The sequence below is a fragment of the Hippocampus guttulatus genome, chromosome 23 (assembly GCF_054856545.1).
Source record: "Hippocampus guttulatus isolate MCC_2025c chromosome 23, RoL_Hgut_1.0, whole genome shotgun sequence".
In the NCBI taxonomy this organism is placed as follows: domain Eukaryota; kingdom Metazoa; phylum Chordata; class Actinopteri; order Syngnathiformes; family Syngnathidae; genus Hippocampus; species Hippocampus guttulatus.
This window is the reverse complement of record NC_141283.1, coordinates 4945120-4958662: the sequence shown is the minus strand read 5'-3', so window position 1 is coordinate 4958662 and position 13543 is coordinate 4945120. Positions and strand designations below refer to the sequence as shown.

The 13543-nt window shown below is 42.6% G+C and overlaps 1 protein-coding gene across 1 annotated transcript in view; it reads right to left on the bottom strand.

The window, feature by feature from the left end:
• The window catches only part of LOC147185845 (NBAS subunit of NRZ tethering complex-like), an 86298-nt gene that overhangs the window by 53040 nt on the left and 19715 nt on the right, over positions 1-13543 (bottom strand). The window contains exons 19-27 of the mRNA XM_086104472.1: positions 10200-10278; positions 7182-7286; positions 6963-7099; positions 5794-5880; positions 4739-4892; positions 3698-3883; positions 2161-2334; positions 1649-1782; positions 457-519 (exon numbers count right to left, since the gene is read on the bottom strand). Coding sequence (XP_085960598.1) covers positions 457-519; positions 1649-1782; positions 2161-2334; positions 3698-3883; positions 4739-4892; positions 5794-5880; positions 6963-7099; positions 7182-7286; positions 10200-10278 — 1119 coding nt within the window. The remainder of the gene's footprint in view (positions 1-456; positions 520-1648; positions 1783-2160; positions 2335-3697; positions 3884-4738; positions 4893-5793; positions 5881-6962; positions 7100-7181; positions 7287-10199; positions 10279-13543) is intronic.

Sequence of the window (13543 nt, the reverse complement as noted above, 5' to 3'; positions counted from 1 at the left end):
ACTGTGACGTTTGGGTAGCAACATCACAGTGCGTTGTTATATATTTATTTTTAAAAAGTCAGCGAGAGAGAAGCCCGACTCGGCCCGACCCGAAATGGATTGTTTAGCAATCAAACTATTTTGTGCTGCTTTATTGCATGCAGCTGCTCAAGAAGCCACCATGTGGTCAAAGATAGTGTTGCAAATCTATTGTAGTGCAAGCTTTTATTTTGAAGTTTTTTTTGTTGACAGGATGTGTTTTACAGATGTTGCCTGAGTGTGACTGCTTTTGTGTCGATCAAAGCTGGTAGAGCGGAAGGCATCTTGCCATCCAATGAACCTACCTGACTTAAGAAATGCCTTGGACGAGTGGCTGTTTTTTGTAAGAAAAATAAGAGGATGTACAAAAACCAGACTAAATTTAGGTGGGGAAAAAAAAGTTCCCCTGTATCAGGGAAGAAATGAGGTTGGCGTTACCTGAGGTGCTTCTCCAGTTTGTCCACCCGATCGTGCAGAGATGATGTGACGTCCGTCTCTGGCCTGGAGAGTTAGAAAGACATCATTTTTTTTCAAGGATTTTTTGAAAGTGAATTTACGGGTGTCCAAAATCTGGCCCAGGGACCATTTGCAGCCCACTTCATGAAGGTTATTGGCTTGGCGTAAATTTTAAATGAATTATGAATTTAAATTTGTCATAGTTTTTTGGGGGGGCAGAGGAAATGGAAAAAAGTTCAGATTTTTCTATTGCAAAAATGTTTGAAATTTGCATGAATTTACGTTTTTAATGGTTGTACATTACTACTTACACCAAGTTAGATTCAATTATTTCAATTTAGCAGTAGATTTTATTCATTTTGTTTGTTTTCCAAAAGCATGTTTCTTGCCTGCCTTAGAAACGACCTGCCCTGATTTTTCGGTATTTTGTCCTGGCTCAGCGGAAAAGATTCAGCCGAGCCTGTCCATCAGAAAGCTGGAAACATGTTTCAATTGAATACTTTGGCCTGTTTTGCGCCCGCTACGAGGCCAACCTAAAAATAAGAGACCCCCATGACGCTTCGCCTCCAGGCCGACGATTCTGGGTCAGGCTGCTGCGGCACTCGCTCGAGAGTTGACCCAGGACCAACTAGCCCTAGCATGTGTGTGTGCGTGCGTTGCTCGCTTTTTATGTCGCAGATTGTCTGTTCTATTTGAGCACAACTCATTCCACCTTTCCATCCCCTTCAGTCCTCGTCTGCCTTAAGAAAGCACATGCGCATCTCTTTTCCCCATAAAGCAAAAGCACAAGTGCTCAGTATATAAGAGCCTCTTAAAAAAAGTATTCCGTGTATGACAGCGAGTCAGACGCATCGAATGAAACGGTGCTGTAATAGTCGATATATCGGGAAAAATGCATTTGAGTTGCTGTCATCTGGGGCGGCAGAAGCTTGATCACTTGTACAGAAGACATGTGACAGCATATAAGATCAAGGTGCACACAGGGAGCATGATCCAATAAGAAAAAAAAAGTCATGTAATGTATTCGGCCTCACTGTTTTCAGATTTTTTTGGGGGGGTGGGGGGGTGCTGGTTGCTTCTATTAAAATGCATGCGGTCTCTCAAGTGGAAAGCGAGCAGAACAGAGTGGAGCCAATGAGAGATAAGGGGGCCAGGTTTTGTTTTTTGGCCTTACCCGAAGCCCCTCTGAGGCAGACACTCCAGGATGTCATAGCACAGGCTGAGCTGGTCGTCTCTCTCGCTGCAATAGATGCACTCCAGCGCCACCGCCATCAGCTGGTCGGGGTCCCCGATCACTTTCTGCGCACACTGGATGAAAGAGAGGGAAAAAAAATGAATGAATGCAAATGAACACTTGGTGAAACGAATCACAAACGATTTGATCTTCAAATAATACAAAATTTGTCAAGAACCCTTTTTGATGCTGAGTTTTAATTCATTTTTCTATAAATTGACAAAGTAATATAATTGTTGAAAAAAAAGCGCCGCTGCTCAGATTTCATGAATCTGGGTCATGAAAAGCGGCGGTATTTAATTCAGAAAAATAAATCTGTTTCAAGATATTTTGCCAAATTAGTTTTACAAGTTAGAAATAATAAGAGGGATCAAATATTTCCAGAAATGTACAATTAGTTTTGTCTAAAATGATTTCTATAAAAAATAATTGTTTTTTTTCGTGGCACTCACGTCAGGTTTGGAGTGCTGGAAGATGAGGAGCGGGAAGGCCAGGTCGCTGCAGGCCAGTCCCACCAGGAAGTCCCACAGCAGACGCTCGGCGGCGCCCTCCTTCTGTCGCTCGCAGCGGTGCAGAAAGGGCACCATCCACTGGAAGGCGTCTTTCACGTAGCGTTCCTTGCAGGACTGCTGGCGCAAAGACATCGATTAACTTGACAAAAGAAAATGAACAAAATTCATTTTAAATGGCTTGCGGCACGGTGATCGACTGGTTAGCACGTCCGCCTCACAGTGCTGAGGTGCGGGGTTCGATTCCGGCCTCGGCCTTCCTTTGTGGCGTTTGCATGTTCTCCCCGGGCCTGCGTGGGTTTTCTCCAGGTACTCTGGTTTCCTCCCACATTCCCAAAACATGCATGGCAGGGGAATGGAACACTCTAAATTGTCCCTAGGTGTGGGTGTGAGCGCAGATGGTTGTACGTCTATGTGTAACCGGCGATTGGCTGCCAACCAATTCCGGATGGACCCCGCCCACGGCCCAGAGACAGCTGGGATAGGCTCCAGCATGCCCGCGAACCTCGTGAGGATAAGCGGATTTGAAAATGGATGGATGGATGGCTTGCTCTCTTTGACCATGCTCTGAAACAAGCATTTTTTTTTGGTCTCGAATTAGAAGGGAGAAGGATATCTCAAATACAGTACTTGAACTCGGCTGATCTGTGATAAAGAAGGACATAAGATGCATGCAAAGGAGGTTGTTTAATTGAAGAACATAGGAGAGCGAGAGAGTCCCAGCTGGGCAGTCAAACGGTTGTTGTCGTGGCAGTAAACGACATTTGCTGGCTGTCTGGCGGCCCGCTTGGCTGATCTTACTGGCGCAGCTCCTGGCAGGCCCAAGTAACAGGCTGCACATTAGCGACCGTTCGCCTCATATAACGCACTCCAAGGACAGTGTGGTCGCTACGCTAGCCGCAATCGCCGCTGTCAGCTTTTATTAGTGTGCTCCAACGAGAAAGGAAAACAAACACTGCGGAACAAACGACACCGTGAAACGTCCGTACTTGTAATGACTACCGGGAAAAGAACGTTTAGGAAAGCTGCTGCCTTCAAACTAAATTCACAAATATACATCAGGATTTTTTTTTTGATTTTTACAGTTATATACAAATTATAGAAAAAGTATTTTTAAATCAATCAAGCAAATTGTAATATCCTTTGCCATGATAGAATAAGAATGATTTGACAAATTTTGAAACCAATTAGTCAAACATAAAAAGTACCAAAAACATTTAAATTATAAGAAGCGTGACACCAACTTTTTATGGGGTTTTTTTTGCTCAAATTATTTGAACAAATCATTAATACAATTGCTTTTTTGATTTTGCCACAAAGGATGACAAAACACCCCATTAACAAAATAATAAAAGAAATCTACATTTAAAAATAATAATAATGCTCAGTTTAGATTATCTCCCAAATTTACATCAACACTTTTTCTCTACACAGAACAATAGCCGGTTTGATGGATACTGTCACAAATGATTTGCCTTACGTTTTTCATGAGCAGGCGAAGCTTGTCGATGTCGGCGAGCTGCTGCAGGTCTCGTAGGGTCAGGTTGATCTCGCCCAGCGTCTCGTAGACGAGGGTCTCTAGCGTCACCAGGTCGCTGCAAAGCAGGTCCAGCCCGGGGACGGCGCGCTCCGTCCCCAGACGCACCAACGACAGCGCACAGTCCACCTGAAATGCAACACATTCGGACATATATATCCTTCAGCGTTGCTTGTGTATAACTTATTGCCTACAGTTTTTGTTTGGTGTCAAATTTGCATTTTTGTTCTTTTACAAATAAAACAATACAAATGATTTATCTCCATTCCAACAGGGGTATATCACTTTTACAAAAATATATTAGAAAATTTGTATTAAACACACACAAAAAAAGAGTTTTAGAATATGCACAATTGGCAATTTTACAATAAAACTGCATTCAATTTTATTTCGCCTTGGCCAAGGTCTGCACGCAAAGGGTCCGGACTTCCTTTTGCTGTCAAGCGCATGAGCACACGGGTGGGGAAAAAAAATTGTGTACGGGGCTGAGGCGTAAAGGGACTGAGGTAAGATCCCTGGGGACTCCCCAAGTAACGTGATGCGCATAGCAAGAAAGGCAGATGCGGTCTAATTAAAAAAGAATGAGGGAGAGAAGAAAAGAAGCAGAGAGCTGCTGCTGTGATTCCCGGAGATTAACAAAGACGGTGTCTTACACACTCATGCGCGTACGAGTAGTGGCATCATCAGAGTGGATGATGAAAGGTGTGATTTCCCTACAGTTGTCTTGAAAAATGAGCAATGAACCCGCAAATCCTCAAAACGACGGCAGCACGCTTGTGAGTGCTGTCAACAAGACAGGAGAATCTGTTGTTACAAGCTGGATCAATGAGTGGGAAGGAGGTAAAAAGTGTGGAGTGGGCCTGATGTGACAACATCAGAAGCTCATGTGAGCCAGGTCACTCGTGTCTCAAGGCAACGCTGCAAAAGGTGATTGAGAAGGTGGCTAGATGTGGCGGGCGGGCGGGAGCTGGGCGTTGGACGTACCTGTCGGGAGCAGGATTCTATATCCCGCGCTCGGCTGCAGTACCAGTCGCCCAAGAGCCGCACGGAAGGCGTCTGCGAGCGGAAGCGCAGCAGATCCGGAGCGTCCTCGTACAGGAAGGCGTCATCGTCAAACGGGTTCTGTTCCAACACGGCCCTGACCGAGGTTATCCGGATATACACTTAGTTAGAATAGAGTCGTGAAATAAAAAGCATGTTGCGACGAATTGTACAGGGACTTTTGGGGTCTGATACAGCAACTTTACTTAGTGTTTTGAATGGAATTTAACATTTTTAAAAAAATGGAAGAAAAAAAATTGCAAATCTGGAGGAAAAAGAAAAAGTAGCTCTACATTTTGAAGTATTTATCTTTGTTTTTTAACTTAAATTTTGTTTTCATTATATCCAAAACAGAAAGAACTTGTCTTTATGGGGAAAAATGGTGAACTGTGTTTTAAAGAGAAAAGTGTCAATACAAAAAAATGAAACAGCAATCATTAAAAAATGGAAAAAAGGGAAACATTTTTTTTGTTTTGTTTACAAAAATCTCAAAATTTGGAGATACAAATCAATTTATTTGTGTTTCTTTCACATCCTTTATCATGTGCAAAAAAAAAAACATGAGCGAAACTCTTAGTTTTCCAGAAGGGGCCACCATGAATCAATCAGTTTTGTGCATACTTTCATTTTTTTCTGTTTTATATTCTATTATGTTTTTATGAAGTACAATATGATCTCTTTTTTTTTTTAAAACACACTGCTGTCTTATTTTTTTATTTTTTATTTCTTATTTTTGGAGGATGCTGGGACAGATTAACTCATTCACTCCCAAGGACGTTTTTAAACGTCTTTTCAGACTTGGTCTCGAATTGGCTGGTACTGAATGAGTTAAAGGCATTTCCATTCATTTGCTGTGGGGAAAGATGATTTGAGAAAACCATGAGGTGCTTATGGCTCCCTTTCACATTCGGACGACAGGGCTGATTATTTTTCGCCGCCTGGACCCACACTAACTAGATGGGACGGCATTTTACGAGAGGAGCATTGTGGGATCTTACCTGCACTGGTCCGCCTCGCACCAGTCGGTCTGTCGGTGCCGCTGCTCGTCCCAGGCCATCAGCGCCTGCTTGCCTCGCTCGTCCACGCTGACCACAAAAATACAATACAAAAACATCTTTATTTGGATAGCGCTTTCACAACAGCTGCAGCTGTAACAAAGCGCTTTACAAAACAGTATATAATAACAGAAAAGACAAAAAAGACACAGCATGGGAAAGAAAACCATTTTCTTTTTTCAACATTTTCCATACTCGGCTATGTTTTTAATCATACAAATTTGTCAGGCTTTTCAGTAACACTCGTCTGTGTGGTGTGTCACATTTGCAAGACATTTTATTTCCACTTGAACGGGACTCCCGGTGTAAAACGACCATGACAAACCCGCAAAAGCTTCTCTGTGCAGTGATTAACGCCGTGACAATCCTAAAGAAGCCCAACACAATCATCCAAGTGGCAAGCGATTCCTATTTAAAATGGAACGTTTATCCTTCAACAAGTTCATTCATTAACACGCGGAATTTGAAAAAAGACGAAGAGCCCTGGAAGGTTGTCTTTAAAAAGGAAGATCTCATATGAAAGAAAGATGGAGAGTAAATATTAATGTAAGAGCAAAGATGTGGGGAATGAATAATTCCGACAATCTTCTCGAGCTCTGAGCGTGTCAGGGGGGTGGGGGGGGGGGGGGGGGCGAGAATAAAGGATAAACAGACAAATTCACAAGCCAAGTGGTGAATCTTTGGAGCTTCCCTTTCTTTTTCTGCTACTGTAACCTGATCAATAATCGCGGCGGGGCTGCTTGCCGCTGCTTTTTCTTCTTGCCCCCTCCCGCATGCTCACTCGCTCTCGTGCTGCAGTGCGGCCGGCGCACTTAAGCTGCCGGACGACGGGGAAGCGGCCTGCGGCGAGCCCCGGCTGGCCGTGATGGATGCTCACTGCAGAGCCGCAAATGGCCCACCTCCATACAAAATGTCACACAAGCACTCGTAAATAGGGAAGAAGACGCTCGTGTGTGTGTGTGTGTGTGTGTGTGAAATCTGAATTGAGCACTGTACAACTTCAGTGCTGAAGCTTGTTGTGCACATGTGTTGAGTTGGGCATGGTTTCAGTATTCTCAAGGCTCCTAAAGGTTGCGTTTTATCTTTTTTCTTTTGTGGTACCAGATACTCACCAGACCTCAGGCAGCAAGGTGGTGTACTCGTGCGGGGAGGTGGTCTCCGGTAAGTTGGAAAGGATGGCGAGTCGATGTTCGAGCAGCTCTGCCCCGTGATACGTGAAGAGGATGTCCAGGGCCTGTACGTTACTCTCCTGTAGCGCAAAGCAATTTTGGTGACGGGGTGTGGCGCTTGAGCATAAAAGGAGAGTTATTGCGGTTGGAATTCCATTTTACCCTGGCGTAGTTCCGCGCCGATAAAATGATATTCTGACTACGGAACTTTTTGAAGAACTCGGCGTCGTATTTCTGCTCAGCGGCGTGGGGACCTCCGAGTATTTCCTGTATGGAACACAATAAGATGACAATACTTACAAAGACAAAAAAAAAAAAAAAAGAACGCGTAACATGTGGAGTTTCTTGCACAAGTTTAGGCACCTCACACTCCAACAGAGTACCGTATTTTCCGGACTATAGTTTTTTTTGTAGTTTGGCTGGGGGTGCGACTGGGTGTGACCCTGGAGTGATTTATAATAATATAATAATAATAGATTTTATTTATAAGCGCCTTTCAAGACACCCAAGGACACTTTACAATAACAAAAAACACAAAACAATACGGGTTGAGCAGCGGCAGCCAAAACGCGCCAGCGTTCACTCAACCCGAAAGTCAGAAAGAAACAAGGGAGGGACAGGGGGAAAAAAAAAACCCACGCTCGAACTACCCTCATTTGAGGATAATTTGAGTGAGGCAAAAAACTCCTGCACAAAATGACTCAATGACTCATATTACTACATCTTACTGAGCCACAACTGTGAAACACTTCTTTGTTTGTGTCTGCATGATTATTACACTGCCGTCCAGTTTTATGGGTGAAATTATGAACACATTATATCATTTCCCATGTTATTTTCACATTAAACCGCAAGAGGCCGCTCTAGACCTGTGTTGATAAAACCACGACGAGTCTGATGTAAGCGACGTAGAAGAGGAAGCGCTGCATCTTCTACCTCCGGAGTTGGTGGAGTTGCACAGAGGATGACGAGGATGAGGATTCCATTGGATTTAGTGATTTGGAGTGACATTGATGGTTTTTATACTATAATTTTCTGAATAACTCTTAATATGTTACTTGAACATACCAGGCACATTCTCAGTTCGTCGTTTATGCGTCATGTAACGTTAGCATATTGTACACTTATTCAGCGTGCCGTTTTTTTTTCTTTTTCTTTTAAATTGCCTTTCAAGATGACATGTCTGTCATCTTGTTTGTTCTTTATAATGCATTTTATGGCTGGTGCGACTTATACTCAAGAGCGACTTATAGTACGGAAAATACGGTATGTTTATGTATATGGTGTAAACAGAGTATGTGTCACCATTGAGAGAAATCAACCCATGTCCTAGTGCTGATTACTAAAGAATGGAAAAAGCTAGAAATGAGCTTTGCAATAAAGTTCCACTTCGAAAACAGCTGCCAGTGTCTGCGTTGACAAAGGTTTTATAATGTAGTCAATTTGACCAGGAACATATTATTGCTATTCCCATTATTTCAAATGGGGGGGATTCTTTTAAAATTGCGTGCGGGTCTGGCAAGCAGCCTTTGAACGGGCCGTGCTCAGACGACGGCGTGCGTCGTCGGGATGATAAAACCTCAGTAATATCGTATTCATAGACGGCCGGGGAGAACGGATGCGAAGGCGCAGCTGCGGTTACCATGACAATGTCCGTCTGGCTGGGCTCTATCTTAGCAGGCTAAAATCTCATCTTTTTCCTGCTGGCTGCTTGAGAAAAAGTGTGCTGCGCCGCACCGCGTGGCAATTTATGGAGCGTGGAAAAAGGTGGCGCCGTTCACATTACTCACCCTGAATTTCAACTCTCCCGCTTGATATACTTTTGGTGGCCTTCACCGGTGCAATAAAAACACATTTCTTGGCGGAGAGCCATCCATTCTTGTGTCAGATTGTTCAAATGCATCTCACGAAATGTATGGCCTACAACCTTTCAAAAGTGGGGAAATGAGATTAGCGCGCTTCCGAGAGAATATCAATGGAAGGCAGATAAGAAAAGCCTCTTTTTGCTTTGGGCTTTGCTTTTACTTAACGTGCAGTTAAGAAGCCATTGGTTTCGTGAGAGCTCCGAGTGAGGCAAAAACAGAACAGAGAATACGACGGTGCATTGAGATAGGACTGACTCAACCGTCGAGGTTTTTGGGATACTTGTCACCGTCCAACTGATTTATTTATTTACTTGAAGATACAGGCGAAAGTGAAAATTACACATTGTGAGCGCTCAGCTTTTATGTTTGCTAGCTTGAAGGTAGCGCTAAAGAGCAACTACGTTGCAGTGCTATAAACCTTGAAGCAACAGACCGAACATAAATGTGCAGCGGCACATGTGGACGTGCTAACTTTAGTGCCGTACTGATGAGCTAAGCTCGGCGCTGAGCCATCTGTCTGTTTTCAACTGCCCCCAGGGGCCAACGTCCACTCATTGAATTCATTTAATTCTTTTAAATAACTGGCCCTGCGTTTTGATATTATGAACTGCAATTTTTCCTCATTAACATGCACGTGAAAAAAAAATGTTCAATGAATGAAATTCGTATCTCAAGGCACCACGATACTGTTTGAAATCAAATGAGAATGAGGCTTTGTTGCAGCTATCTAAGACGTTTACTTAAAGCTAATTTTGGAGTTGGCGTGTCGATGACGCCTTTCATTAATATTCCACGGAGGCTCATGGCACCAGACGGCGTAATCAGTAAATAAAAAAAGACGCATTCATGTGGACCATAAGAAGACAAAAAGCACGGCCGCAATCTTTGATTTGGTGAACGGGTGAACCAAACAAGTGCCGTCTGCGCTTTGCCATTCGAGCAAGATATATGAACGCTTTTAAAGTGAGAATGCTTAACTCATTCACTCCCAAAGACGTATTTAGATGTCTTTTCAGATGCCACACATTTAATCCCAGCTCCTCATTTTATATTGACTGTACTTGAAAAGGGTCTAAAAATGCCAGACCCTTTCAGACCCTTTTCAAGTACAGTCAATATAAAATGAGGAGCTGGGATTAAATGTGTGGCGTCTGAAAAGACATCTAAATACGTCTTTGGGAGTGAATGAGTTAATGAAAGCTTTTGACTACCTTTGGATGGACATGAAATAGCGTAACTACACCAGCATTATGTCAACAAGAACAATGACGGCCATGAATCTGTCCCTGCGTGGAACAGATCCAGTCAATGTTACCTCGTACGTCGCCAGCCTGTCCAAGTACGACAGCAGCTTTAGTCGGCTCCGACACAACTCCTTCTGCTCCAGCGTCAGTCTGCGACAGCAAAATGTGATTTGGTTGGATTATATAGTTGTCCATAGCAGTAACTGTTAGCATAAAAACGAGATGGTGAAAAAAGCAAGTCAAGAAAAGCCTACTAAAACAGATCAACTTCATTTGTGGTGAATGAGAGGCACTTGGAATAGTTGCAGGTGTTTGCTGAGTAGTTTGAATGTTGGTCGGTTAAGTCTGAACACAGCCAAATCGCCAGTTGGAGAAGGGTGTGCACACTTGTGCAACCACATTATTTTAAGATGGTCATTTTATGTCACCTCTCGAAAAGATTTTTTTCCCCCAATATTGTCCAAAATATCGTCCAGTGCCAAGTAGGCATCATCTCCGCCTAATCACAGCAAATCAACTGACCAGAACAACCAGAAAGTCTTTTTTTTTTTTTTGGAGCTGCATCAGAAGGTGGTTGTCAACCACGTGACTGATTGTACTGTACGCCCGGGCAAAATCCATTTTCTGCGTAATTGAATCCCGGCTGTAAATAATGCGGACGCCCGCAAATAACAAGGCGCCGTGCTTTATTGGATGCACGCTACTTCCAATCAGGAAAGGAATGAAAGGCAGTAATGTAGAGCAAGGCGAGTGTCCAGGTGAGAGCTTTCAATTGCACAAGCCTTGGAAAATTGAATTATTGTCCAGACATACAAAAATAAAAGTACACTTACAGAGTCCCTGCAAGGTTGGAACCACAGAATGGGCCAAAATGAGAACAGTTAGCAGGTATTCAACTCAAGGCTGCATCCTCGTTGGCAAAGTCAGAAATGTCACTAAATACTTTTTAAACTACAATTTTTTTTTTTTTTTTTTTTTTTTTTTTTTTTTTACAAATTGACACACAAACAAGATGTTTCAACTTTTCTCATGGGTCTTTAACCCATTCACTCCCAAAGATGTTTTTAAACGTCTTTTTAGACTTGGTCCAGAATTGGCTGGTACTGAATGAATTAATTTCAACTGGAAAACAATGCTTTATTTTAAAGATGCATCCATCCATCCATTTTTTTCTGCTATGGCTCTCAGCGAAAGCGGACGCTGTCTTGACATTCAAAGCTGTCTGAAATTGTAGATGGCCTTTTCCTAAAAACAACTGTTATCTGGACTTTCCCCTGGATGGGAAAACACACAGATGCGAGTATTCCTATCTCCTTCTCCCTACACGACTCCCCGAGCCTGCGACTGATAAGGTCTTGCAGCTGCAGGCGCAATGTCAACGTCTGGATTCCTATTCACTCCACCCCTCCCCCCGTGGCACAACTGGAGAGACTTGGGCGTACCTATTCTGTGCAACCCATTACACATCCTCTCCTCCCTCCGACACCCTGTTCATTACAGGTTAAGTCTCGAGAATTGTTGGACTGTTTTTTCAAATGTACGATACATGTGCTGAGGTTTTTTTGCTCAAACCATCCTGCCATTTAAGGGGAATGGTTGGAGGCTGGGGTTTTTTACCCCTCCTTTTCGCGACTGTATTCCTTTCACATCTAAGATATCGGGGCACTTAACAGCAACCCTCCAGGCTTCTCGTTCTGTCTTCCCCATGTTGGTTATTGCCGTCTTGTTCATGTTCCTCCAGACGGGTTGTAATTAGGAAGTAAAATCCTTGTGTGTTTCTTGCATACTTGGCCCGAAAATCAGATTTGGATTTCATCCATCCATCTATCCATTTTCAAATTCACTCATCCTCACAAGGGTTGCGGACGTGCTGGAGCCTATCCCAAGTGTCTGGCAGCAGGCGGGGTTGCCAACCAATCGCAGGGCACACATAGACAAACAACCATTCGCACTCACAATCAAACCTAGGGACAATTTGGATTGCCCAATCAACCTTCCATGCATGTTTTTGGAATGTGGGAGGGAACCGGAGTACCCAAAGAAAACCCACGCGGGCACGGGGAGAACATGAAAACTTCACACAGGAAGGCCAGAGCCGGAATTAAACCCTGCACCTCTGCCGACGTGAGGCTGACGAGCTAACCAGTTGACCACCTTTTCTTATTATGACTTTGTTTTTAATCATACACTTTTGAAGGCATTTTTCCATGAATCATATCATAGATTGTTTTAATTATTATTTTGTATTGCATTAAAATGATCCAAAAACACTTTCTTTTAATTTTATTTCATTTTCACGCAAACAATTTAGCTTACATTACCTCTTTTTTTTACAGGTTATGTTTTTTTTAATGAAATGAATTAAAATAATCCAAGACAATTAATTACATTCAACAGGTTGACGTGATTATGTATTTCATTCAAATAATCCATACAAAACTATATTGATATTATTTTACTTTCACTTCATTTTTTAACTCAAGACATTTTACCGTAGCTTTATATTAAAATTAAATTCTATAGGTTATTGATTATTGCTGAATCTAAATTTATTTTGTGTTTTATGGAACTACCCTGTTACTTTTCTCAAATTAATTTTTTTATCATTCACGGCTTGATGTCTTTTTATTTAAATTTCATTTCATACATTATTTTCACCAAAAAAATCACAATTAGCTTTTATTTTATTGATATAATTATTTTATTGATATAATTAATCCAAAACTATTGTCGCTACCATTGTGTGCAAAAACCTGCGAGTGCAATTGAGTGAAGAGTTGACCACAGGGGATACGACCCCTCCATTGCAGTCTTAATCCCTCATTGCAGGGCGCACTAACATTTCTTATCGGCTTCTTCGACACACACTAGTGGAGATTAACACCGGCTCATCGTGCCCTCCGACGCATCAAAGCGCGCCGGCTTAGCACTCGTACTGGAGCTAATTACGGTGTTGCTCTTTGGAGGCCAGAAGTGGCGAGAGGTGTATTTTAACAGCGTCACACTGCGACTTTATTACACTGGCGTCGAACCGCGCGCGCAAACAAAAACAAGACGGATGAGGTGGTGATAAAAAGATTAAAACAATCGTTTTTTTGTTGAAAAATGTTTGCACCAGTTTGCAGCTGCTGAAATATAAGGAGTAAAATAAATAAATAAAAATACGTCTCGGGGTTTTAGAGTTATTTATTTACTTCTTAGTACTATTACTTTTGGGAATGAGTGAATGCTCTGCTGCAAGTATTACAAACTTCCGCAGCGAGTAAAATGGCAACAACGAGAGCAGCAAAAACAAAGTGAGGCTGTCAGGTCATTCATTTCGCTCCGAGGGCTGCAAAAGCAACAGCAATTCCTGGCAGCCGTGCTTTTATTTCTTAATATCAAAACGCAGCAGTACCTCATACGTTGTTTAAAG